This window comes from Myotis daubentonii, chromosome 19, assembly GCF_963259705.1.
Source record: "Myotis daubentonii chromosome 19, mMyoDau2.1, whole genome shotgun sequence".
Lineage (NCBI taxonomy): Eukaryota > Metazoa > Chordata > Mammalia > Chiroptera > Vespertilionidae > Myotis > Myotis daubentonii.
In genome coordinates, this window is record NC_081858.1 from 12,887,854 (window position 1) to 12,915,849 (window position 27,996).

The following is a 27,996-nucleotide window of genomic DNA, read 5'->3' on the forward strand; positions in this document are numbered from 1 at the left end:
AGGAAAACCCCAGTGCACTGTGCTACACAAATAATGGCGTCTGTTTAGGAGCCAGTGGTGGGTGAGCTTGCTCAGGCTGCTGTGGTTGCTCCTTGGTGTACCCACCCACTGAGGAGAGTCCCTCCCAGGGCATCAGGCTCATCCGCAGACAGGGACAGCGGGCAGAGGGTCCCAGGCTTGGCTCAGCCTGGGGGGGTGGGGAGGTCCCCAGAGCAGAATGTCAGCCACTGACTTCTGTCATTTGAAACAAGCAGGAATGTGTTCATTTCCATCAGGTGGGTAGCAGCCAGGGCCGCGTCCACTGAGACCAGCGAGGACCCAGGACAAGGGCTCTGCCTCAGGGCCAGGGCCCTGGACGAGGCGGCTGTAGCCGCCGTTTCGGTGGCTTTCATTTTTAACTTCAGCAACACACCAGTCAGCTTCACTGATGTTCTAGAACCAAACATCACGCACAGGTAAATAAATGACAGGACTGTTAGTAACAATTCTCTTTTTATTAAAAAGGGTCCCACAGCCTCACAACCACAGCTCAGACATGGCCGTGGAGCAATGGCGTGGCCGGACTGGCAGCCCCTTTGCCACGTCCACACGGAGCCCATGTCAGCTGCGTCCTGCTCAGCGGCAGAGGTATGGGGTGGGTGGCACTGCTCTCAGGGTTCACAGAACATGGCAGGCGCCCCTGACTGACATGGCAGCAAATGGTCCTATACAGCTCCGTTTCTCTGAAAACAGGTACAATACAGTAGAGTTCAAGTCCAGGAGAACTGTGTGGACACTGAGTACAAAGGTGGTGGCCTCACCTGTGGCCACTGGGACAGACCGTCCGAGCTTCGGCAGCAGCCAGGAGTTCCCCACCTGAGCACCTGGCCTGTTTGTCCACAGGTAGGTGGTGACACCCCCCCCACCTCGGAATTTAGCACGTGGGGCACCTAGAGGGGCAGGAAGAGGGTCCTAGCTTGGCACCCTCTCTCCCCAGGGCCCAGCCAGAGGCTGAGAATATTGGCTAAGAGGACCTGGGTTCAGGGCACGAACTTCTTACAACACAGCGTGACGTGCCCTTCCTGAAGGCAGCTGGGGGCTGCAGCCACCCCATGGCCTGGGGCAGCCCCCACGGCACCGGTGAAGCTGTGCACCCAATGCCTGTGACAGGATTCATGTCACTTACACTTCCATCTGCTCAAAACAACATGTGCATTTTTTATAAAGTTTCCCTGAATGGTTTTGTGTCAAAAAGTTTTCTTCCCCAATATAAAACAGGAAATTTACACACGTATTAAAAATATTGGAGTATTTCTTCATAGAAACCCTGGGACCGGCTGAGGGGGGATGGGGGGAGCTGGGAGGACAGCGATGTGCAAAGTCCAGCTCCGCCCACCTCCACTGGGCAGTGGGCCAAGTGCAAACCCTGCGGGTGGCTTTGAAGGACTGAGGTTTTGGGGGGGTGGGGGGCTGTCACCCCACAGACTCAGTGAGCACCTTCTGGGCTGGCCCCTCGGTCGACCCTCACTGGGCTGGGGCAGGCTGGGACAAACAGTCGTGAAAATAAAGCAGAAACCAGGAACCATGCTGACCGCAAAAGCTGCGACGGGAGGACCATGATTCTAAAGGGGAGGGAGGGCAGCTTCCCCAGGTTCGTGAGCTCACAACACAAACCGCACGAGAACGGAGACTGCAAATTGGCACCAGCACGAACCAGGGCCCCACACTACTCACCCCACCTAGTGCTCACAGCAGACGCCACCGGGCCCTGGGCCTCGCTCCCTCCCAAGCGTGGGCCCGGCCAGCAGGCTGGCGGTCTCCCAGGACGGATGGACGAGGGACCCTCACTGCAGGATGAAGCCTGGCTGGTGAGGCAGCCGGGGCGGGGGTCTCTGGGGGAGAGGTGGTGGGTATGGCGACACAAACTGCGCAGGGAGGCCCATGCGGGGGGGCAGGGGAGGGTACAGCGGGGCCTGTGCTGAGCCCATGGCAGCGGTAAACGGTGTGGCTAAGCGTCCTGCAGGCACAGGGGGCGGGATGCGCCGAGGCATGACGGAGGGGGGCCCGCTGGCCTCCGGGGCGGCAGGCACTGGCTCGGGCACCCTGGACGACGGTGGGGCCGGGGCCTGCGGGAGTCTCTGTCCCTTTAGCACCATCTCCTGCAGCTTCTCGATCTTCACTCTCCGCACGTGGGCCAGTTTCCGCTGGCTCTGGTAGACGTCGATGAAAGAGTCCAGAGGCAGCTCTCCCTCAAGAAACTTCTCTGCCATGTCCTGAAAGCAGCAGGGGACACCTGGTCACAGGGACAGCCCAGCCCTGGGGGGAGGACTCTCCCTCCACCACCCAGCAGCTCGGAGAGGCACCCCAGCTTCCTCCCAACTCGGGCCCTCCTCCGGTCACCGCAGCTCCATCCCCCACCGCTCTGCACGGCAGGCCTGGCTGACCCCACGGGCCCGCCTCCCAACCACAAACTGGACGGCAGCAGGCTGGGAGAGCCGGCCTCAGGATGCAGGGGGCCCCACGGCCCGGAGAGGACAGCACCGCGCCCAGTTCCAACCCTCTCCTACGCCAGCCCGAGCCGTCTGCTCCCTCCACTGGCTGCATCCTGACACACGTGGGCTCAGCAGGACCAAAACTAGCTTGTGCCCACCAGGGTCCCATCTGGACCCCTACGCCAGACGCGCAGCTACAACTGTCCCCCAGACTCATGGCCTCACTTAGTGAGGCTCCAGCCTCCAGTGCTTGGCTGAGTCCCGTGGGCACTTCCCACCTACTGACTCAGAGCAGATGGCACCCCAGCGCCCATGAGACCCTCGCTAAGTCAGCACAACAGGCACCCCTCACCTGAGGACCCCACTCCCTGCTGCACCCCCAGCCCAGGCCACTCGGTTCAGGAGCAGCCTGGGAGGCACCACCTCCTGGCCTCGGGGTGTGGTGCTCGTCGTCCCCGAGGGACCTGGGCTGGGGACACCGGCTGTTTACCTCTGTGTCTTCCTCAATCTTGGCTCCTTCGGCCTGAAGAAGTGCTAACAGGGTCTCCAACGAAGCACTGCTGGGCTGTCTGTCTGGAAGAAGCCAGAGGCAGGGTGAGCAGGGGGGCTGACCCTCGGAAATCACAGGGCCCCAGCCTCTCACACCACACCCCTCCCACTCCCCCTTCAAAGCACAAGCATTGTAGCCGGAAAGGCGACAGCAGGCACGCTGGTGAGGACTCTCCAGGAAGTGAGACTAAATCTGAGGACAGGTGCACCTCGCCCCAGAGCCCAGGTCCCCCTGCCCCTCGGGGGACTGGGACTGATACTGAGCATGCGACTCGCTCCACACTCCCCTCACGACATCGCACTTCCTGCCTGCCACCCCGTGGAGCCCATCACCGGACAGTGGACGTGCAGATGGTCCCCAAGTCCAGCCAACAGTAAAGCCACAGCCTCTGAGCCACATTGACACCCACTTGGGGACTGGCACGCCCGGGGTGGAGTGTGCGTGTCTGTCACGCCCAGGGGCTGCGCAGTCCGCATCCTCACGCATGGGGCACCAGGCGGCCGCTTCCCTTTCACTGTCTGGCTAGGTGTGTTCTGGCCCATTTTCACCGAAGTTATGGAGACAGTGGGGGGACCAGGCTATCCGATGCCCCTGTGACCTCTAAGGGGGTGGTTTTTAACCTCCTAACCAAGAAGTCTCCCCGAAACCTACCGAAAGCTCCCAGGACTCTATTCTGTTCCCACCTCCTCTCATGGCTGGAAATTAAAGTGAGACATTAAAATGCAACGTCCCGGTGACGATCATTTCAACACTAACTCTGAGGGCCTAACGGCACAGGTGACGCAGTGGAGCCTCGCGGTTCAGACTCCCCACCCAGGCCGCCCCTTCCTCCGAGGTCTCCCCAGGAGAACACTGCTCTCCGGCCGCAGCAGCTGGGAGAGGGCGCCCAGCTCCGTTCCTGGCCGAGCTCATGGCCCCGAGTTACCTAGTTGGGTCTTCTTGATCTGGTAGGCTTCGAACAGCACCTGCAGCTCCTGGTATTTCTGGGTCAAGCACGCCTTCCGCGCGTCCAGCTGGGGCTGGTACAGGAGGTTCCCCTCGGCCAGGCTCCGGTTGCTGGCGAGCGTCATTTCTTTGTTAAGCTGGACGTTCTGTGTCTGCAGGGAACACAGGACGGGGAGAACCCAAGCGTGTTAGTTCCCGGCCGGCCCCTCGGCTGCCTCGTGTGGATGGCTTCCCGTTCTTACAGAGCAAGCCACCTCCCTCCCCGCGAGCGTGCAGGGCGGGCTCTGTCCCGGACCGCTCCTCATGGCTGTGCCGACGGGAACACCTTACTCCTCCCAGGAGGAAACAGGTTTTTTCAGACCAAGTGTCTGCTGCTCCAGGGGAAGTTAAAGAATCACTATTGGAGGGGCCAGTGGGCCGACATCATGACCTTCAGGCCTGGGGCCCTGGGAAGGCGATTGGTGCCCCTGAACCTGCTCCCCTCGCTCCCACCCCGCCCACTGCAGCTCCCCCGCTGCTGGTCACCATCGGACGAGCGGACCCTGAGCTGGGAGGGGACTGTTTGCCCCACAGGGGTTTCCTTCTGCCCTCCTTCCTCTCGGGAGGTGAGGGGGGAATGGAGGGTGGTCCCTCCTGCTCTAGTTTCCTTCCACCCACCGCAACCTGCTTTCGGGACCTGAGGTTCAGCAGCACGCGGTCCCCACTATTAGCCCGTTCTCTCCCTCAAGCCTGTGCCAGTCCTCTCTGCTTCCTGCACACCACCCCCCTTCCGCCCCCACACCCCTATTTTCACTACTTCCTTCCTCTCCACAGTCACAGGGCAGGGCCCTGGCTGCTGCCGCCACTGCCCCCTCGAGCCATGCCCGCCGGAGGCTCCCACACGGCTCCCAGCACACTCACTGACGTGTGTGCACGCACACATGCAGAAGAGCACACGCACACATGCATGCACACACATGCAGAAGAGCACACGCACACATGCATGCACGCACACATGCAGAAGAACACACGCACAACTTGGTGGAGTAAGAACAAAGACGAGGCCCATAGCCCCACGCCTGCAGCAGGACACACACAGATGAAGGGCCCCGGGCCCTAAAGAGTGGGCACAGCTTAACAAATCTAAGGGAGAGACGCCTCCAGCTCAGCACTAGGAATCTACAGCAGGAACCTCCCCTTTCTTGCTGCTGCGAGCCAGGCCTGGGGGCTGGCCGGGCCTTGGAACGGACTCAGGCACCACACACAGGCTCGGCAGGGCCCAGCAGGGGCTCCCTCTGCCCCAACCCACAGAGCGCTGGCCACACGGGCGGTGTCCTGAGGTCTTCCCTCCGACTACTGAGATTTCAAAGAATGAACCAAGAAAAACAAACACACCACCGTACAGCCGCTCTGCGACGGCGCGGCAATTCCTTTCAACACTAAACATGCAAATGCCATGCGACCTGGAAACGGCAGGCCGGCAGCCACGCTCGGCCACGGTGCCCCTTTCTTTCCTGCCGCTACTCGCAATGGGCACTGAGTGTGTGCTCTGGCGCCGTCTGCCCGGCTGGAACACGAACGCCGCGGCAACCTCCTGTCACCTCCGGCGGGCCAGCGCCCAGCACGCGTCAGCTCGGCCACCTTATTCTCGCGGGGTCAGAGGCAGGTCAGAGTCACATCTACACGCCGGGAAGTCCCAGGGGAGGGGAACACAGGAAGCAACAGGCTAGGAGCAAAAGGCAGTCCGTCTGCACAAAGAAGAGGGCAGAGCCACCGGCCGGCAGAGGAGGCCCGCCGAGCGAGCTGTCATTTTTTAGATCCTTCGGGCGTTCATGTCTTTACATTTAAACAAACCAGTGACTTCTAAGTGGCCGCCAGCCCACACCCACAGCCTCTCCAGGTGGACACGGCTGCGGTGGCGGGAGCTTCTTTCTAAGCAGCTGACGAACCTCTTCCCACGCCCGGGCCCCACAGCAGAGCTCGGGCCGCTCAGTGTGACGCAGAAAGACACCCTCCCCCTCAGTGTCCCTTCCCGGGGCTCCGGGCGGGGGGCGGGAGGAAACCGGAGGTGCTGGTGCCCGGTGACAGCCCGACTCCCGATCCCGGCCGCTGTGGCCGCTCGCTCTGTACAGCAACCTGAGACCCCGTGGAGGGGCCACCGACCGCACTTCGGGAGCCGTGGTGCCGAGCCAGCAGACGCCTGAAATTGAAAACTGTCGCCAACCCTTGATGGTTCTCATGATCCTTTTTCTTAACCAGAGAGCAATCTTTTCAGGAAATAATCTCGCTGTGGTAGGAAGCATTTTTATCGCTGTGCTCGGTTTCACTGCAGTTCCCCTTTCTGCTCACGATGGAAGGAAAGTGAGCTGCCGAAGCAGCGTTGACAGCAGGACCCGACGGCCGGGGGCCACCTCTGCCCATCTGTCTCCCCTGAGCAGCGCTGTCTGGATGGGTGTCCCCCCAAAGTCAACAGCGACCTCTGGACTGTGTGACCTTGTTACTTTCTCTTTTCTGCTTGTATATAATAAACGTACAAATTTACTGAAAAATTTATTTTTTAATTAACAATAAACAAACCTGGTCCAGCCGGCGTGGCTCAGTGGTTGAGCCTCAACTAGGAACCAGGGGGTCCTGGTTCGATGCCCAGGTTGCAGGCTTGATCCCCAGTGGAGGGCGTACAAGAGGCAGCTGATCGATGATTCTCTCACCATTAATGTCTCTCTCTCCATCTCCCTTCCTCTATGAAATCAATAAAAATATATTTTAAAAATAAAAATAAATCTGTTGGGTGTTAGCAGAGCCAGAGGGCAGAGGCGGCAGGGAAATCAGCTGTCTTTGTTTTAGAAACGAAAACAGGTTTTGATTGTACTTGTCCAGGTGGAACGTCCAGCCCTTTCCCTCTGGGATGGTCACGGCAATGACGACGTTCCCGCAGAACGCACTTTCCACCTCAAACGCACTAGTCACTACTTACTTACTTATTTGGTTGAAGGAATATGGCAGGAAATAAAGGTCAAAAAGCAAACAAATGTGAACTCCCCCTGAATGACACATGCAACGGTTACAAATGAGACGCGTGGGGACAGGAGAGGGACGCCTCCACCCGCCGGCAGCCTGGCCGGCTCAGAGGCTTGGGTCTGCAGAAGGCTCTGCGACATGGGATTCTGATTGGCGCTGGCCGGTCCGGCTACCTCAGCTCTGAGAGTTGTGCCTTCCTAAACCTGCCCATTTCCAAGCTCACCCAGCGTATGGCAACATGCTCGGGGCAGTCCTCTGCGCCCCCTTGTAATACAGTCCTTATAGCGAAGTCAATGCCGTTACTGAGTTATGTTCGTGAATTTCAACACACACACGGGAATGCTTGGTGGAGCTGGGAGTTTTTAAACGCTCAACACCCCATTTAGTGCTGGAGACGTGGTTGCGGTGCTCACCCACCACCACCCCACAGCCCCACGAGCAGTGCAATCTCGCCCACGTGATGGCCGGGCGTCTCTGAGGCACAGCTCTGTGGAGGTGGAACCCACATGCTCCACCCACATGAAGCATCTACTGCAGGGTGGTCAGCGCACACCTTGGGGGTGAGTGCATTTGTACCGCAGTCCATTGTGCTTGTTCAGGTAACTGTTCATTCATCAAAAATGGGGTGGGGTGGGGGGGAGGCCTGAGGCATCACACGTGCGCCTGAGGAGCTGCTGTGTCACAATGGAGTTTGTATTCCTGGGAGTGATGGTGCTTGGAGTGGGCTGAATGGCACCCCCCCCCCCCAAAAGATGAGTCCACATCCTCATCCCTGGATCGCGGGAGCATGGTCTTGTTTGGGAAAAGGGTCTTTGCAGATGTGACTAAGTTAAGGGTCCGGAGACCAGATCTCCCTGGATGATCGGAGTGGCCCTCAACCAGCCACGCGTGTCCTGGTAAGAGACACACGGACTAGGCAGATGCAGAGGGGCCGCGCAGACGAGGCAGAGACTGCAGTGACGCGGCCACAAGCCCGGGAGCCTCCAGGGGGCGTGTGGGCACCGGTTTAGACCTCAGGCCTCTGGAACTGGGAGAGTCGCTTTCTTGTTTTAAGCCAGGGACGGGGAACCCTTTTCCCGGATATTTATAACATCACTCGTGGGCCACACAAATTACCAGCTTAAGAAGTAGCCTGCTGTATTTGGTCAAGCATTTAATTTACTCGCCCCAGTGCCTTCGCCGGCCAAGTGATTTCAGGGGCCTTATGTGGCCTGCGGGCCAGACATTCCCTACCCCTGTTTTAAGCCACCAAATTTGTAGTCCCTTGTTGTGGCAGCCCCAGGGCACTGACACGGTGTTGGAATGTCCGTCTGTCTCCATCCTACTCTGTGCCGCAGGGGCCAACTGGCTGAGCTGGGCCCCAGGACCAGTTCAACAGGCCCCTTGCCTTCTAGTTCTTGCTGGACTTGGCGATGGGGACTGAGGATGGGGTTCTCTGGGTCCCCTCCCCATGGGGTGACTGTAGGTCACCCCATTCAAAGCAGCCCTCTCTCCCTCTCTGTTCTCTCCACCCCTGGGGTGTGGAGGCAACACACCCGAGGCCAGGCCTGCCCCGGCCCTGGGGTCTACGCCCAGGTCTCCTGGTGAAGCGCACCTTTAGGACTAGCCTCTCAAGTCGCTGAGCTGGGGGCCGTCTTGCCAGAGCCTGGCTGACGTAACTAGAAGGGCTTTCCCGGTTAAATAAAATGACATGGGAGCTCACATGCCCCCTTAAGAGAACCGAGTGGCTCACTCCAAGGCCCAGAACTTGACCCCGGCCAACAGGCCTATCACTAAACACCCCGCAGCCTAATCTGCAGGGATCAGGACCTCGGGCCTAGGCCACTGTCGGTTAACTGTTAACTTGCTAAACTGCTCTGGAGATTAGCTTCCTAAATGTTTACCATACACTGTTCCACAGCAGCACCAAAGATACACCATCACCACACACCACCCGCTGGGGGCTGGAAACGGCTTTCCTCGCTCGCACGGCGAGCCATGGTTTGGCAGTGAACCAGAAAGGGAAGAATTCGGATCATGCGGTGACTGCCCGAAAGCAAGCGCCCGCGAAGGCAGAGAATGCAGACACGCTGGACGCGAGCCGGCCTCAAACCGTCACACCTTTCTCGGTGGCAGGACTTGGCCCCCCGTCTTTGGAGATTGTGCCAGGACCACGGGGGAGGGAGGCTGCGACGACGACGGCCTCGCTGCCCCGAAACTCACACACCCGTTAAAAAACTCACGAACTTCAGGAAACACGTATGGAGCACCTCTCCGTGCCAGGCTCTGGGGAGGCGGCAGCCAGGACACAGCAGGCCCGCCCACCCCCCAACACAGACTGCACCTGCTCTTCCCATGAAAGGCCCGGAAGAGAAAACAAAATCAAAACAGATGCGCATTTAAAGATGCGAGTGAGTGCGTCACCGGTGATGGGACAGCCTCCACCTCAGCAGGATGGGCCGGCGCTTGCTGAGCACTCCCTGCAGGCCTGGCCCTGCGCGCCCCTCTCCACGCATCACCTCCATCCCCTCCTCTCGGAGGCGGAGGGCTGGACAGACCTGTCCCCCTTTCTCTCAGGAAGGAGGAGGTGCAACCTGAGGAGGTGCTGCCGTCAGAGACCAGCAAAGTCCCGGGTGTCGTGAGGAACCCCAGGGCTCCGACGCCACGTGTGAGGACCGTCTCTCTCGACGTGTTTCTACAGGACTGTGTGTAAATTACGCTGGGAAAGCTGCTCTCTGCCACTGACGGTCCAGTCTACTATCATTTCCCTGTTTTCAAGTCCCAGGAATGGCCTGCGTTTCACTTCTATTTATCTCTGATTTACCTTTTCATTGCGGGTATCGTCAAGCACAGAGCAGAGCCAAGGGAGACATGTCAGGAGTCCCCATGGACTTTCCCCAGGTCGACAGGCAGCACCATTCCCAAGCTCGCTTCAGGGCTTAAAGCAAATCTCAGCACCTGATCACTGCAGCCTTAAAGTCTTTAATATGTATCTCTAAGGGCAAGGACTATAATTCTCACTACAGGCCATAATCACACTTCCTAAAGTTAACAGTAATTATTTAATTTCATCTTCTGTGCGTGAGGGCTGGAATGCTTCTGTAGAGAGCTTTTTGCCTCCTCGGTTTGAGTATCTGAAATGGTTTCTATAGGAAAACCAGGATAAATGTTGTTTTGTTGTTGTTAATCCTCACCTGAAGATATTCTCCCACTGATTTTTAGAGAGAGTGGAAGGGAAGGGGAGAGACAGAGAGAGAAACATCAATACGAGGGAGACACATCAATTGGTTGCCTTTGCACATGCCCTGACCAGGGCTGGGGATCGAGCCTGCAGCTGAGGTACATGCCCTTGACTGGAATTGCACCCAGGACCCTTGAGTCCACAGGCCAATGCTCTCTCCATTGAGCCAAACCGGCCAGGGCTAAAGAGCAGGATAACTGTTGGATTCCGCCCACCCCTCCCCTCCCCGTTATAACCCATGTTTAGTAGATTGATTCAATGCTCAAGCAACCTTGAAAAATGACCAATAAGCTTGCTGGGGGGTAGTCCCTCATTTTTCTGATGCTCAAAGTCCATAGCCAAGCAGGGGACACTCCAACTTGGCCAGCAGCTGACCCCTGGGGCTGACAGTTCTCTGCCCTGTGTGTGGCCCCAGACCCATCTGGGCTGTGCTGTCCCTGACCCAGACTGGCCCTCCCTCGGAGACATACCGGTTCCTTTCGGATTTTGCTATTTTCCTCTCCAGGTAACATTAAACGGACAGTTCTCTATAACCCAGAGACGAAGGCGGAGACGAGCCTGGCTCCTGCGGTTTTCCACGGCAGCAAAGGTTGGGTTGCACGGGGCTTTAAACTCCACCGGCTCGCAGATTAGGTGATGAAAGGCTGGCAGGCGTTCGCCAGCTTAACCTCGTCTCCTTCATTGTGCTGCACCTGCTCGAGCTCGCCAGTTACTTCAGGGTCAATTCCAGCAGCACCACCTGCACTGTGAGTGTGGCCTTGGATGTTAAAGGTCAGGGTATTAGGAAGCCCAAATTCCTCCCCCATTCCGTGAGAACACCTGTCCGGGGTAGCTCATCTCCCCGCGGCTTCCAGGTGGACCCTGTGCCCCAAGCCCGCCCGTGCCCAGAGCTGCGTGCTACCCACACGCCCGCGGTGCTTCCCAAGCGTTCCTTTGAGTTTTCATAAAAAACACAAAAACCCGCAGTGGCTGCAGAGTCGGACTGTGCAACATGTTACCAAGGTGAAAGATCTGGAAAAACACAAAAATACAGCGAGAGCGCCGCAAGCACGATGAAACGGCCCTAAAAGACGGCAACCTCGTGGGCGGTGTGAAACCATCCCCGGACTGCAGCCTGCGCAGGGAAGGACGGGGCCAGCGGCTCATCGAACCTCCCACCAGAGCAACCCACGCGACAGACAGAACCGAGAGGCCGATGGGGACTGTTTTTGACTGAAGAGCCGAAGTCCCGCTGGTTGAGACAGAACCGGCTGCCCTCAGAGAGCAGCAGGCCATGGGGTGTCGCCCGGACCACCCCTCCGCGTGGGGCGGCTCGAATCTGAAATCAGTGCGTCCCTCACCCTGAGGGCGAGTGACCGCACACAGGCAAAGGCTGGGCTGGAAAACCAATGGGCCGCCCGGAAAGAGGCAGGTGGTCTCTGGCTCACACTACTGGACGGACGGCCTCCTAGTCCTGGTGGAACCGTATTCCGGGCGTTTCTGCTGTTGCTTTTCCCTGGAAGCCTCATTAGCTAATATTCAGAGAAAACAGCCCTAGCCCTGCCCCTTCTTGGATGATGTGGCTATTACAGGTGTGCGGTTCCGAGAACTGTCCGAGCTGTGACTCACTGGAGACCAGCACTGACCTTCTAAGGCCTGGGGCTCTGGGGGGGGGGGCGGGGAGGGGGGAAGAGAGGGGGAAGGAGGAAGAGGGCAGGGCGGGGAGGGGACACTCAGCTGATCACAGGGAACCGCCTCATCCCAGGCTCCTCCAGGCCAGGGCTCCGCACGCCGGGCCCACCTGGCCACAGAGCCCGGCGTCAGCCCCCGAGAGCCCTCACCCACCACCATCGGAACCAGTTAGCTGCCGGCTCACCGAGCAGTTTGCTTGAAACAGGAAATCACTGAATAAACAAAATTATAAAGACTCCTTCCCCTTTTCTCCTTGGGAGGCAGGGTGGGGAACGTCAGGCCAGGGCTGTAGGGGGCCGCGGAACCATTTGGCCTGGCCCAGCCAAGGCATCGGGGAGAGTCCATTAAATGTTTGGCCACATACAGGCTATTTTCTGAGCTGATCATTCTGTATGGCCCGCAAGTGATGTCTGAAATATCCACGTGGCCCTTGGCCAAAAGGAGGGCTCCCCACCCCCGATTGGAGACAAAGGTCTCTTCCTAGAGAGAAAGCACCCACCAGCTCGAGGGACGGAAGTGTTTCCGCCCGGACGGCGCCTCGCCCGCGGAGAGCTGCCAGGCGCGGGATGGGCAGGGCGAGCGGCATCTAGAATTCCCCGATTCCCCCCAAGCTGGCCTGCCCCTGGTTCTCCAGCTGCTTTCTCCTCGAGCAGCAGGCAGTGGGTGCTGCTCTGCGCCCACTTTTCCCTCTCCTCACGCCGGTGGCTCAGCAGCTGCCACGTATTGAATGGAATCGTGGCACGGCTGTGACTGCCAAACCAGAACAACCAGTCCGAGAGCAAACACGCTCGACTCTGGGTAGAGGTGCAGCTGCCTGGTGGGAGCAGAAATGCCTGCCACCCGGTCACGGTCACGGCCACGGCCACGGTCGTGGGGGGTTTGGGGGGGGGGGACGCAATCATATTGGATAAAGGGACGGACAGGGCCAATCGCTGGCCTGCTTCAGTGCAAGGAGGTCAATGAATGACCCCTCCTCCCCGCCCTCAAAGAAAGCCGCGTAACGGAAGGCAATTTCGAAACCCGGTTTTTCTCAGTAGCAGTTTCTGGCCGGGACCAGCAGCCGAAGCAGCCGTGTGTGCGCAGAGCTCAGGGTGTGCCCGGGCCTCGACACAGGTGCAGCCGGCAGACGCCGCCCGCGGGTCCTGGGTTTCTCGCTAAGGCTCTGCACCCCACCCCCCAACTACCTGTGCTCTGACAGGCAAAGCGCAGCTTGACCCGCACGCACTTCCCGCCACCCGACTCGAGTTTCGAGTTTCGTTTAACAGATAACACTTATCTCACGTGCTTGAAATTACCCATCTTCTAGTCAATCTGAGAAAATGCTATTCTAAGAAGGGAATTTTATGTTTTAAGTCTGTGGCTAAAGAAGAAAGGGATGAATCGAAGGAGAACCAGCTATTCTACTTAAATTTCATAACCAAAAAACAAACAAACCACTTTGCAATTATATCTGATATAGGGAAGTAGATGTTCTAACTAAAAGTGGCTAAATACTTAAGACTTATTTTCAAAAAATATTTTAATAGATTTATGTTCACCAATGTTAACTGTAATATAACATGATAGCAAAAAAAAAAAAAAGAGAGAGCAGCTAAATATCTTACAGTAAGGGAATGGTCACATAAATTAAGACATAGCCACACAGTGAAATATCATGTGACCATTAAAAATGTCATGGAAGCCCTGACCGGTTTGACTCAGTGGATAGAGCGTTGGCCTGAGGACTGAAGGGTCCCGGGTTCGGTTCTGGCCAAGGGCACATGCCTGGGTTGCAGGCTTGATCCCCAGTGGGGGGTGTGCAGGAGGAAGCCAATCAATGATTCTCTCTCATCATTGATGTTTCTATCTCTCTCTCCCTTTCCCTCCCTCTCTGAAATCAATAAAGATATATATATATATATATATATATATATATATATATATATATATATATTTTTTTAAATGTCATGCAAGAACATTCTGATAAAAAACTGCCCAGATACATTTTTTTTTAAATAATTGATTTCAGAGAAGAAGGGAGAGGGAGAGATAGAAAGATCAATGATGAGAGAGAATAACTGATCAGCTACCTCCTGCACACCCCCTACTGGGGATGGAGCCCACAACCCGGGCATGTGCCCAGACTGGGAACCCAACCACGACTTCCTGATTCATAGGTCGATGCTCAACCACTAGCCATTTTCTTATATTCTGGTAAGAAAATGCCCAGCGTATAACACAAAACAAACAGGAAAAGGTATATACATAATGATCTGGCGGAGAAAGAAAACGTATAAAATGTCTGTTAACAGTCAGCTCTGAGTGGTGCTATTACATGTGATTGTATATTTTCCTCTCCAGTTTTCTGTATTTAAATTTCTGTTCTATAATAACACATAAAAAATGTTATTTTTAAAGATTTGGTCTGTTGGGATCAGAAATTTAAAATACTATATACTTCCCTGCCTTTTTTAAAAAAATTTGTGCACTGATAGGGTCCTCAGCGGCTGTTGGCCGGCCCGCTCCCTGGTTGAGGACAATTTGCATACTATGCTTTTATTATATAGGACATATATATGTGTGTGTGTGTGTGTGTGTATTTTTATTGATTTCAGAGAGGAAGGGAGAGGGAGAGAGAGAGAGGGGGGGGGAGAGAAACATCAATGATGAAAGAAATATTGACTGACTGCTTCCTGCACGCCCACGACTGGGGATGGAGCCTGCAACCTGGGGCATGTGCCCTTGACCGGAATTGAACCTGGGACCCTTCAGTCCGCAGGCCGATGCTCTATCCCAGTGGTCGGCAAACTCATTAGTCAACAGAGCCAAATATCAACAGTACAACGACTGAAATTTCTTTTGAGAGCCAAATTTTTTAAACTTAAACTATATAGGTAGGTACATTGTTATTAACTTAATTAGGGTACTCCTAAGCTGGCCTTTACTGAAAACGTCCTCAATCTGATTGAGGTAGTTCGCTGAGGTCGACCCCTTCCCACTCTCCCATCCACACTCGTCTCGTATACTTGTTTCGTCTGTCTCCTTTCGTTCATCCTCTCTATATGTCCAAACCATCTCAACATACCTTTCTCAATCCTCGACACTACGTCTTCTTTCACTCCACAACGGTCCCTAAAATTAATTTAATAAACTTTACTTAAAGTTTTAAGTCAACTTCGCACTGTATGTGCGCGCCCGCACGTGGTATTTTGTGGCAGAGCCACACTCAAGGGGCCAAAGAGCCGCATGTGGCTCGCGAGCCGCGGTTTGCCGGCCACTGCTCTATCCACTGAGCCAAACTGGCCAGGGCTTCCCTGCCCTTTTAACCGGAGAAGGCAGGGCGCCTCTGATGAGGCAGAACTGACCTTGCGAATGAATGACAAGTAACTAGGCCCCATCTGTGATAAGCCCGTGCCGTGGGCTATGGAAGCAGATGGCGGCTTATCCCCTAAATAAGCACTTGCCACACGTGCCCCTCGGGGAGCTTCCCCTGGCAGGCGGACCCAACAAAGCAAGACAAAGGGACACCCTCTGACTCACCACCGCTCTGCTCTCTGCTTACTAGGGAACCCCTTTAAGGAATCTCCGTGAGCACCCACTCAATCCGGCCTCCACGGGAAGCACGCCAAGTGGCCCCAACCACTGACCGCTCCCGGCTCCCGGCTCCGGGCACTCACTACCGCCACGCCCTGGGCTCAGCAGTTCACGGAGCCCTGCCACCGCAGACAGCTCCCGGGTATCACAGTGCTCCCGTTTAAAGATACGCAAACTGGCGCGTTGGGAGGTTAATCTGTGTCCATGGTTTCCTAGCAACCCAGGCCCGTCGTACCCACGAGGCTTACTAGCCGACCTTCCATTTTTGTGCAGCTTTTTATAATCTGGCTCCTCCTTTTCTATCACTTACTTCTTGGCGGTGTTCTGGCTTTTCCCGACACCCTTAAGAATCTGCCACTGGCGGATAAACCGCAGGACTCAGGCCGTTCCCTGAACTGCGAGCAGAGCGAGACCGGCCGCGCTGGCGCCCAGGGAAAGCCGCCCACGTCGGGACTGGCCACCCAGAGGCGTTTTGATCCATCGTTTTCCGGCCTCCAACGGCTCTGCCTGCTTTCTGTCTGACCCCCACCCCCGCCCACTGGCTGGCCACGTCCTCCACAGGAACTGCAAGGCCTGGGCTAGAGGCATGAGGCCACCTGTCTCTGCCTGCCCCTCGGCCTGTGCCCCCCACCCGGCCCCGCCCTGGTCCCTGCTGCCCGCCCATGCCCTACGGAAGCCCTCTCTCTCCTGATCTGAGTAACCCACCCTGAGTCCCGGCTCAGGGGCACCTCCTAGGAAACCCTCCCGGTGGTCTCCCCAGTCCAGACTCGCTGGGACTCCCTCCCGCTGGGGCACGCCTGTATGTGTCACTACTGGGGCACACGCACACCGCTCTGCCCTAGAGGGGAGCTTTGCGGCTCAGCGGTTTCACGTCGTCCTGACCTCAGCTGTGTGAGGCTAACGGACGTGCTGACCGGTGGCCACCCCAGCACTGGGCCACGGGTAGCAATGTAACCTCCAGGTGCCTTCGATAACCTTGGCCGTCACAAAAGACCTGACTTGGAAGCAGCCTTAACCACAGGCCGCTGCTTGTGCTGACACAAACTATCCAAAAGTCGGCTTTCGCACCCACTCTTCGGCACAGAAACCAAAGGCTCCCACAATCCCATGCTGCAGGGTAACCTGGTGACGACCAAGCCACCCCACCTGTCTACCTCCTCCTTCCCCGTGGAGAAGCCCCACCGAGAACCTCCCTGCCCTGCACCACTGGGTCAGACAGTCCCCCCGTCCACGACGGAAGCTGAGACCCCACGGGGCCGAGGAGATAAACCGCAGGGCTCCCAGCTGCATCCGAGATCACGCGTGTGAGCAGAGGCTGCCGCAGAGCCCGACAGACAGCCTGCCCTGTGTGCCTGCCACCCCCCCACCGCCTGCCCCAATCCCGTGGCCAAAGCCAAGTAAATGAGCAACCCCGTCGGCTGAGCCCCGGAGCCCATCAGCTCCGCACGTGACGGAGGCCACCAGTCGGGTCTCCTCCTGGTTCCTCTTCCGGCCAGTCCGCCGGCTGCCGGCAGGCCCCCGACAGGAGGATGTCGGCCCGTCCGCGGAGGAGGGCACTGCCCTCTGATGCCACCGCCCTCCTCCTCCCAGCCCACTAATCCCTCCCGGTGACCTTTCAACCTCTTATAGTCCCTTTGGTTGCAACGAGCACTGGGAGGAAGTTGGCCCCCAAATGTGGCCGCCGCGGCTCCCCACGTGCCAGCCGGACAGTGTGACTGCCCTGTGTGCCCCCACGCTCGGGCTGGCGCGGGTCTCTGTGACCCCTCCCGCCCGGCCCGCTCCCTCCGCTCATTCAGCAGCACTCGGCGCCTCCCGTGGGACAGGCAGCGTCTGGGTGCGAGGGCAGGGATAGACACGTCCCAGGCTCAGCAGGAACACGCGGCAGGGACGGACTTACACAACATGTGTCGTGCCCCAGGAGAGTCATCGAAGAGGCGTAGGGACCACGTGTCAGTGACGGAGGGGGTGGGGAGAGCCCGGGGGGTGAGGCTGCAGGGCCCCTCCAGTGGGCAGGGGCAGGGGCGGGACGACCCCACCAGGGCACTGAGGTGGCAGGGAGCCCGCAGCCGGCCTCCTCTCCAGAACCCGAGCTTCAATCCAAGTTCCTCTCACCTGCCCTTCTGTGTCCCCGAGACCTGGGGTTCGGGAATGTCCCTGCCAACGGCCAATTCCGCCCACACGCGGCTGCCAGGTTCATCCCCGAGCGCCCCTCTGCTCCGCCACCGAGCCCACACGTGGGCACCCTGCCCCGCCCGCCTCCCTGCCCGGCCTGTCCCTGCTTGTAGCAGATCTGATCTGGCAAAGGCGGACGGCAGCTCGCTGGTCATAAACCTGTCCCGGGCCTCCAGCCACAGCTTCTTCCTGATCCCTCGTTTCTGTCCGTCTCACGGCACTCAGAGGCCTTTACAGCTCGTAACAAACACTGATCCTGGGGGGCAGGGGGCGGGGGGCGGGTCGCGCTTAGAAGAGCACAGATCCCCTTTCAACCGGGTGCAGCTCGGTGGCACTAGCCTAGCACAGTCACCCTGTTGGGCACCCCCGCCCCCCCCCCATCCCCGCCTCTTTTCATCTTCCCAAGCGCAAACGCCCCCTCACTCTCTCTTGTTCTGCACATGTTTGTGGATTGGGTTTCTTCCCCGAGTTACAGGGATCCTGCCCTGCTCACCTTTCTGTCCCAGATGATGCCCTGCACAGTCCGTGACCCACGCTGTGGACCTGAGACGGAACCTTCCGGAAATGGCAGCAAAAATACTGGGCCTTTGTTTCAGCAACGAGAGCTAACAGCAATTCACTGGGTGCTCCCCCTGTGCCGTGGGACCACGGTGAGCATCCTACAGGCTTAGCGCTGAATCCCCCTGACCACCCTCTGCAGTCGGTTACTGGTTAGTATCCCCCATTATTATTATTATTATTATTATTATTATTATTATTATTTTTTTTTTTTACAGAGAAGAAGGGAGAGAGGGATAGAGAGTTAGAAACATCAATGAGAGAGATCGATCAGCTGCCTCCTGCACGCCCCCCAGTGGGGATGTGCCTGCAACCAAGGTACATGCCCTTGATCGGAATTGAACCTGGGACCCTTCAGTCCTCAGGCCAACGCTCTATCCACAGAGCCAAACCGGTTACGGCCCCATTATTTTTAAAAATATATATTTTTATTGATTTCAGAGAGGAGAGATAGAACATCAATGATGAGAGAGACTCACGGATCGGCTGCCTCTTGCATGCCCTCCCCCTGCCTCACTGGGGATGGAGCCTGCAACCAGGGCATGTGCCCTGACTGGGAATCAAACTGTGACCTCCTGGTTCATAGAGCCACGCTGGCCAGGCCATTACCCTCTCTATTTTCCTGAGGAACCTGCCCCAGGGGAGGCGGAGCAGCCACACTGCTGGCCTCCGCGCTGGCCTCTGTCCCCCAAGGCGCTGTCCATCGATGCAGAAGCAGCAGAGAGCGACGAACTAAGGGGCCAGGCTGACAGGCCTGAAATCCCCTCCTTAAAGAAGGGGAGCAGCCCCACTGCGGGCTCCTGCCCTCGCCCCATGAGAACCCTGAGAGGCGGGCAGGCCACTACCCCTGTCAGGGGAGGAACGAAGCACAGAGCTCCAAGGACCCTCATGAGGGCACCGACTCGCTGGGTGCCTCCTTTAAAAAAAGGTAAAATCAGATAAAAACCACATTTCGGGAAATACCCCGGGCATGGTCATGTTTTACTCAAGAGTTAAAGTAACAGGTCCACGGGAGAGCAGAGGCAGACATAGCCGCTGAAGGCGTTATACACGCAGTGATGACCGGACAGGAACCAACGCCGGCCGCACATCGGACGTTTACACCCTAGCTTCCACACGCCCCTCGCCCAGCACCCCCACGTGTGCGGCCAGGTTGGTCCATTTCAATGAGCCCCTGTGATTCCCGCAGCCGCCTGGCGGCCCCACACGCTCTGCAGAGCACGCCTCGGAGAAGAAAACCGCTCCTTCCAGACGAGACTGACTCGGTGCTTTCCACAACACAACGGCACTTCAGACCCTCCGTGGGCCATGTGGGCATTCTCACTTGCCAGAGGAACGGAAATCCTGAATTGGATCCTTAGCACCAATCAATCAGCATTTCCCCAAAAGCACACTGGGAGAGTGACCCCAGGGGTCAGGGTAGCTCCCCAATCCCCCAGGCAAGTTCCTGCAGGTCCACGAGGTTCACAGGGATCATGGGGACCCAGAGAGAAAGGCCAATTCCTCTGCCAAATACAAGTAACTCTGAATACAAGACCATCCGTATAATAAAGAGGTGATATGCAAATTATCCCTCACAAGATGGTTGCCTCCGACCAGGCCAGCTGGGAGTTAGTGAGGGATGGTCAAATGACTAAAAAGCAGGCTGCGTGGGGAGACCAGGCTGGTGGGGGGAGCAGTGGGGGGCAGTAAGGGGTGACCAGGCTGGTGGCGGGGGGGGGGGGCAGTTAGGAGCGATCAGGCCAGCAGGGAGGGGGCAGTTGGGGGCTACCTGTCCAGCAGCAGGGGGGCAGTTAGGGGATGACCAAGCTGGCAGGGGGGCAGTTAAGGGCGATCAGGCTGGCATGCAGAGGCAGCAAGGGGCAATCAGGCCAGCGGGGGGCGGGGGGGGCAGTTAGGGGCAACCAGGCAGGCAGGCAGGGGAGCAATTAGGAGCCAGCGGTTCAGGATTGTGAGAACCAGCAGTCGGACATCCCTCGAGGGGTCCTGGATTGGAGAGGGTGCAGGCTGGGCTGAGGGGGGGGACCGCCCCCCCACACACATGAATTTCGTGCACCGGGCCTCTAGTGTACCAATAACTCTGAATACAAGGCCACGTACAAATAACTGAAAACAAGTAAAAACATGTGCATCTGAAACATGCGCCCCGGGCAGTAGGAAGGAACACGGTCACTGGGTGTGCCACCCGCAGGGAGCCGACATGGACAGGAGGACGGGAAAGGATGCACACAGGGCCCGGAAGACGGACCGTCTCGCCTGCCGCTCACGCCCGCAGCGGAGCACAACGACCGCTGTGTTTAAACCTAAGAGTGAATGAAAGCCTCCGAAACCCAGCAACACTTTCCAGTGGCCACAAAGTACCCCCTCGGGCTTCCAGAGGCCTCACTCTGCAATTTAAAACACGTCCTTCTGCCAATTAGAAAAGACACACGAAACAAAACAGAGCCTCTGGTTCAGGTTAGGCGATTCCGCTGCCAAAGGCCTGTTCCATTTACCGGCTCATCCTAGACCTACTGAGGCACCGAAACCTTTCGACCACAGGGAGGCAAAATGTTTCCCAGGCTGACGGCAAGTAAACATGTGCTCAACATTCTTGAAACAAGCCTACGGATGTGTCCGGATGACCTGGTATTAAGGATTGCCAGTAACTTTCTAAAAAGGGAGAACTACGGAGGATTGTAACCACTGGCCGGGTGTGCTCAGTGGTTAGAGCGTCAGCCTGTGCACCGAAGGGTCTCGGGTTCGATTCCTGGTCAAGGGCATGTACCTGGGCTGTGGTTCACGCCCCAATCCTGGTTGGGGCTCGTGCCGGAGGCCACCAGTTGACTTGTCTCCATGAAAATGGAAATGGAAAAAAATATCCTCAGGTGAGGATGAACAAAAATATAAAAATAAAAACTTGCAGTTACACTACTGCGCACCGACTATGGGCTGTGTTAAGGACTTAACATGCACCATCTCACATCACCCGCACACCAACTCCATGAAACAAATACGACCCCATTACCCTTCTCCGGACGCTCAGAGAGGTACAGTGACTTGCCTGCACTCACACAGCTGGGGGTGGCCGAGTCCAGCCCAGGCTGTCCGATTCCAAAGCCCGGGTGTTCCACGTGGTTCGAGAGTGGACAGTTCACGAGGTATCTCCTTCTGCCGTGTCTCACAACCACCCCCAAACAAACCGACGAGTAACTCCAGCAAACACTGCCACGGCAGAGCTTCGGCTGTTCGGTGGCACCCCCGTTCCTCAGAGCCCGCTGCCCGGGGCTGGGGGACAGGACTCGCCGCGTGAGCCGGGGGCCAGGTGAGCTGCTGGCTAAGAACGGTATTCTGGTCTTGGCCTCCTGCTTCCTTGTTTTATTTGAAAGCACGACGGCCCGAAGAACAAACGCCTGCTGAGTTATGAACTCAGCCCGCTCGGCCTCTGTGCGGACACTCAGGTATGAAGGTCACCTTTACGCCAACACAAGACACCAAAACCCACACTCCACCAAAACCGGCTCCATGAGCTGGCCTTTCCCTTTAAAGAATAACCAACCCCCAGTTCCCAGGAAGAGGAGACCGGCGAGGCCCCACAGCCTCGGTCGGGCGGCGAGTTCCTGGACTTGCACAACCTTCCCTCCACCAAAAGGCGGCTTATTTCTACTCACGTTCCGCCGGCAGAAGGACAGACCCCCTCCTCCCTGAACCGGGACAGTCACAGAGAGAGAAATAAGGTGGGTTACACGTAGAAAAACACACCTCTCACTTGGTTACTGAACTAGAAAGATGCCTGCGGGCGGCCAACCACAGGTCTCCTTGGCGACGGAAAAGCAGGGACAGGAAGTGAAGGTTTCTTTCTTTGGGGACGTGACACTCTCACTCCGTCAGGAAAGATGGGTTTTGTCGCTCATTATCCTCCGGGACGGAAAGTGCCACCCGGAGACCACAAACGGGGGCCACTGCATCTCGGAGCAGCGTGGCCTGTGCCAAGTTACAGGCCAGCGAACACAAGGGGCGCATTAACGGGAAGGCTGATACCGTCTCACTACAGTGGCCTCTCTGTGGCTCGGACAATGACCTGTTGAGGGTTTTCCAGGGATTCTGAATGTGCAACCTCCAGACAAGCCCCCTTTTCAGGGGGCTGGCTCGGTGCTAACAATCCCTCCTGGGAAAGACAGCCGGAGCCCCCCACAGGCTTCTGGCGAGGGGCAGCCCCGGGCGGGCGTGGGAAGGCCCCGACTTCAGAGACAAAGGGGAGGGAGAGTGGGCCGGAGAGCGGGACGGGCCTGGGTCCACCAGGCTGAGAGGCCCAGACCCCCAGACAGGACTTCAGAGAGAGTCTGGAGAAAGGTAGAAGCAAGCAGACGCGGCAAAGGCACAGGGTGAGGGCAGTTACCGTGAGCGCGATCGGGCAGGAGGTTCTAGAGGTGGGGATGTGCTGTCAGCTCCCAAACCTCTCCCCCCAGTTCATCTTCCTCCAATAAACAGCCAAGGAAATCTCGGGGGGGAGGAGGGGATTACACTAGGGCAGAGCATACCCTTTTATATGTGTGTGTGAGGTGAACTCTTACAGGGAAAGGGGTCCTGCCACCGCCCCTCCCTTAGGCCCACCCACCAGACAAGCCCCCTGGATAACTGTTAGGGCCATTACCTCACACAGACAAACCCCGAGAGCCCCTGAGAGACACAGAGTCCTCACATCTTATACCTCTGAGACCCCGGCGCAGTCGTAAAACCCATCTCAGAACCACCTCCCAGACCAGCTACAGAACTCAGCCCCCAACCACCTCCCAGACCAGGCTACAGAACTCAGCCCCAGAACCACCTCCCAGACCAGCTACAGTCACTCAGTCCCCCAACCACCTCCCAGACCAGGCTACAGAACTCAGCCCCCCAACTACCTCCCAGACCAGGCTACAGAACTCAGCCCCAGAACCACCTCCCAGACCCAGATACAGTCACTCAGCCCCCAACCACCTCCCAGACCAGCTACAGTCACTCAGTCCCCCAACCACCTCCCAGACCAGCTACAGTCACTCAGCCCCCAACCACCTCCCAGACCAGCTACAGACACTCAGCCCCCAACCACCTCCCAGACCAGCTACAGTCACTCAGCCCCCAACCACCTCCCAGACCAGCTACAGCCACTCAGCCCCAGAACCACCTCCCAGACCCAGATACAGTCACTCAGCCCCCAACCACCTCCCAGACCAGGCTACAGAACTCAGCCCCAGAACCACCTCCCAGACCCAGATACAGTCACTCAGCCCCCAACCACCTCCCAGACCAGCTACAGTCACTCAGTCCCCCAACCACCTCCCAGACCAGCTACAGACACTCAGCCCCAGAACCACCTCCCAGACCAACTACAGTCACTCAGTCCCCCAACCACCTCCCAGACCAGGCTACAGAACTCAGCCCCAGAACCACCTCCCAGACCAGCTACAGTCACTCAGTCCCCCAACCACCTCCCAGACCAGGCTACAGAACTCAGCCCCAGAACCACCTCCCAGACCCAGATACAGTCACTCAGCCCCCAACCACCTCCCAGACCAGCTACAGTCACTCAGTCCCCCAACCACCTCCCAGACCAGATACAGACACTCAGCCCCCAACTACCTCCCAGACCAGCTACAGTCACTCAGCCCCCAACCACCTCCCAGACCAGCTACAGTCACTCAGCCCCCAACCACCTCCCAGACCAGATACAGTCACTCAGCCCCCAACCACCTCCCAGACCAGATACAGTCACTCAGCCCCCAACTACCTCCCAGACCAGCTACAGTCACTCAGCCCCCAACCACCTCCCAGACCAGCTACAGTCACTCAGCCCCCAACCACCTCCCAGACCAGATACAGTCACTCAGCCCCCAACCACCTCCCAGACCAGATACAGTCACTCAGCCCCCAACTACCTCCCAGACCAGCTACAGTCACTCAGCCCCAACTACCTCCCAGACCAGCTACAGCCACTCAGCCCCCAACCACCTCCCAGACCAGCTACAGTCACTCAGCCCCCAACCACCTCCCAGACCAGCTACAGCCACTCAGCCCCCAACCACCTCCCAGACCAGCTACAGCCACTCAGCCCCCAACTACCTCCCAGACCAGCTACAGTCACTCAGCCCCCAACCACCTCCCAGACCAGCTACAGTCACTCAGCCCCCAACTACCTCCCAGACCAGGCTACAGAACTCAGCCCCAGAACCACCTCCCAGACCAGCTACAGCCACTCAGCCCCCAACCACCTCCCAGACCAGCTACAGCCACTCAGCCCCCAACCACCTCCCAGACCAGCTACAGCCACTCAGCCCCCAACCACCTCCCAGACCAGCTACAGTCACTCAGCCCCCAACTACCTCCCAGACCAGCTACAGCCACTCAGCCCCCAACCACCTCCCAGACCAGCTACAGTCACTCAGCCCCCAACTACCTCCCAGACCAGCTACAGTCACTCAGCCCCCAACCACCTCCCAGACCAGCTACAGTCACTCAGCCCCCAACTACCTCCCAGACCAGGCTACAGAACTCAGCCCCAGAACCACCTCCCAGACCAGCTACAGCCACTCAGCCCCCAACCACCTCCCAGACCAGCTACAGTCACTCAGCCCCCAACTACCTCCCAGACCAGCTACAGTCACTCAGCCCCAACTACCTCCCAGACCAGCTACAGCCACTCAGCCCCCAACCACCTCCCAGACCAACTACAGACACTCAGCCCCCCAACCACCTCCCAGACCAGCTACAGTCACTCAGCCCCCAACCACCTCCCAAACCAGCTACAGTCACTCAGCCCCAACTACCTCCCAGACCAGCTACAGCCACTCAGCCCCCAACCACCTCCCGGACCAGCTACAGACACTCAGCCCCCCAACCACCTCCCAGACCAACTACAGACACTCAGCCCCCCAACCACCTCCCAGACCAGCTACAGCCACTCAGCCCCCAACCACCTCCCAGACCAGCTACAGACACTCAGCCCCCAACCACCTCCCAGACCAACTACAGACACTCAGCCCCCCAACCACCTCCCAGACCAGCTACAGACACTCAGCCCCCAACCACCTCCCAGACCAACTACAGACACTCAGCCCCCCAACCACCTCCCAGACCAGCTACAGCCACTCAGCCCCCAACTACCTCCCAGACCAGCTACAGACACTCAGCCCCCCAACCACCTCCCAGACCAGCTACAGACACTCAGCCCCCCAACCACCTCCCAGACCAGGCTACAGCCACTCAGCCCCCAACCACCTCCCAGACCAACTACAGACACTCAGCCCCCCAACCACCTCCCAGACCAGCTACAGCCACTCAGCCCCCCAACCACCTCCCAGACCAGCTACAGCCACTCAGCCCCCAACCACCTCCCAGACCAGCTACAGTCACTCAGCCCCCAACCACCTCCCGGACCAGCTACAGACACTCAGCCCCCAACCACCTCCCAGACCAGCTACAGCCACTCAGCCCCCAACCACCTCCCGGACCAGCTACAGACACTCAGCCCCCAACCACCTCCCAGACCAGCTACAGTCACTCAGCCCCCAACCACCTCCCAGACCAGATACAGTCACTCAGCCCCCAACTACCTCCCAGACCAGCTACAGTCACTCAGCCCCCAACTACCTCCCAGACCAGCTACAGCCACTCAGCCCCCAACCACCTCCCAGACCAGCTACAGTCACTCAGCCCCAACTACCTCCCAGACCAACTACAGACACTCAGCCCCCCAACCACCTCCCGGACCAGCTACAGCCACTCAGCCCCCAACCACCTCCCGGACCAGCTACAGCCACTCAGCCCCCAACCACCTCCCAGACCAGCTACAGACACTCAGCCCCAACTACCTCCCAGACCAACTACAGACACTCAGCCCCCCAACCACCTCCCGGACCAGCTACAGCCACTCAGCCCCCAACCACCTCCCAGACCAGCTACAGTCACTCAGCCCCAACTACCTCCCAGACCAACTACAGACACTCAGCCCCAACTACCTCCCAGACCAACTACAGACACTCAGCCCCCCAACCACCTCCCCGACCAGCTACAGCCACTCAGCCCCCAACCACCTCCCAGACCAGCTACAGTCACTCAGCCCCAACTACCTCCCAGACCAACTACAGACACTCAGCCCCAACTACCTCCCAGACCAACTACAGACACTCAGCCCCCCAACCACCTCCCAGACCAGCTACAGTCACTCAGCCCCAACTACCTCCCAGACCAGCTACAGTCACTCAGCCCCAACTACCTCCCAGACCAACTACAGACACTCAGCCCCCCAACCACCTCCCGGACCAGCTACAGCCACTCAGCCCCCAACCACCTCCCGGACCAGCTACAGCCACTCAGCCCCCAACCACCTCCCAGACCAGCTACAGACACTCAGCCCCAACTACCTCCCAGACCAACTACAGACACTCAGCCCCCCAACCACCTCCCGGACCAGCTACAGCCACTCAGCCCCCAACCACCTCCCAGACCAGCTACAGTCACTCAGCCCCAACTACCTCCCAGACCAGCTACAGCCACTCAGCCCCCAACCACCTCCCAGACCAGCTACAGTCACTCAGCCCCCAACCACCTCCCAGACCAGATACAGTCACTCAGCCCCCAACTACCTCCCAGACCAGCTACAGTCACTCAGCCCCCAACTACCTCCCAGACCAGCTACAGACACTCAGCCCCCAACCACCTCCCAGACCAGCTACAGTCACTCAGCCCCAACTACCTCCCAGACCAGCTACAGCCACTCAGCCCCCAACCACCTCCCGGACCAGCTACAGACACTCAGCCCCCCAACCACCTCCCAGACCAACTACAGACACTCAGCCCCCCAACCACCTCCCAGACCAGCTACAGTCACTCAGCCCCCAACCACCTCCCAAACCAGCTACAGACACTCAGCCCCCAACCACCTCCCGGACCAGCTACAGACACTCAGCCCCCCAACCACCTCCCAGACCAACTACAGACACTCAGCCCCCCAACCACCTCCCAGACCAGCTACAGCCACTCAGCCCCCAACCACCTCCCAGACCAGCTACAGCCACTCAGCCCCCTCAAACCCATCTTGGACCCCCCCAATTCTCTCCTAAAGCTCAATCCCGCTGGTCGACTCAGCCCCTCAAAACCTATTCTCAGAGCCCAATACCTGCCTCAGTCTCTCTGTATCCCTCCACCTTCCCCTTAAGCTCCCCAATCTCTGTCCGGACCAAGCCCTGGGCGCCCTCAGCCTGTCACCCCTAATCCTCCGCTACAGCCCCCTCTGCAACCCAATCTCCACCCCATTCCCTCCTCTCCCACCAGCCTCAGCCACAGTCCTCTGCGCCCCCTGAACCCCACCCCTGGCTTTCACCCCCGCTCCATTCCCAGCCTCGGGCCTCCAGGCCCGCGAACGGACGCTTTTCATGGCTCAGCCCGCACCCGGGACCCCGCACCCGGGACCCCGTCCCGGACCCCGCACCCCCGACCCCGTCCCGGCTCCCGCTCCCCCGACCCCGTTCCGGCCCCCGCACCCGGGACCCCGTTCCGACCCCCGCACCCCTGACCCCGTTCCGGCCCCCGCACCTGGGACCCCGTTCCGGCCCCCACTCCCCCGACCCCTCCCGGCCCCCCGCTCCCCCGACCCGTCCCGGTCCCGCCCCCGCCGGCGGGGCCCTGCCCTCGCGGCCGCTCACCTCCTCCATCCGCTGCACCATGGCCGCCAGCTGCCCCTCGTCCTCCAGCAGCTCGTTCAGCTGCACCAGCGACAGCCCCGCGAACCGCGCCTCGCCCCCCGCGCCCGCCATGCCCGCCACTCGGCCGCCGCCGCCGCTCTGGCCGCCGGGCTCCGCCGACCGGAAGGGCCTCTCAAG

At 58.5% G+C, this 27,996-nt stretch overlaps 1 protein-coding gene across 2 annotated transcripts; it reads right to left on the reverse strand.

The window, feature by feature from the left end:
• Window positions 1-475: 475 nt before the first annotated feature.
• Window positions 476-27,994, reverse strand: VPS37B (VPS37B subunit of ESCRT-I). Of its 2 annotated transcripts, XM_059675854.1 has the most exons (5): window positions 27,820-27,949; window positions 10,654-10,927; window positions 3,947-4,118; window positions 2,962-3,044; window positions 476-2,252 (listed from the first exon to the last, which is right to left on the reverse strand). In XM_059675854.1, the coding sequence occupies exons 2-5, from the start codon at window positions 10,693-10,695 to the stop codon at window positions 1,824-1,826; spliced, it is 726 nt and encodes a 241-aa protein (XP_059531837.1). In that variant the 5' UTR covers window positions 10,696-10,927; window positions 27,820-27,949; the 3' UTR covers window positions 476-1,823. The 2 variants fall into 2 exon arrangements, with proteins under 2 accessions (XP_059531837.1, XP_059531836.1); XM_059675853.1 differs by lacking the exon at window positions 10,654-10,927 and having other exon boundaries at window positions 27,820-27,994.
• Between the last annotated feature and the right edge of the window lie 2 nt (window positions 27,995-27,996).

Coding starts and splice junctions, on each gene's coding strand:
- VPS37B (XM_059675853.1), bottom strand. CDS start 27,930: ATGGCGGGCGCGGGGGGCGAGGCGCGGTTCGCGGGGCTGTCGCTGGTG. Junction 3,045..3,946: donor GATCAAGAAGACCCAACTAG/GTAACTCGGGGC, acceptor GGCTTCTTCCAG/ACAGACAGCCCAGCAGTGCT. Junction 2,253..2,961: donor AGATTGAGGAAGACACAGAG/GTAAACAGCCGG, acceptor TGCTGCTTTCAG/GACATGGCAGAGAAGTTTCT.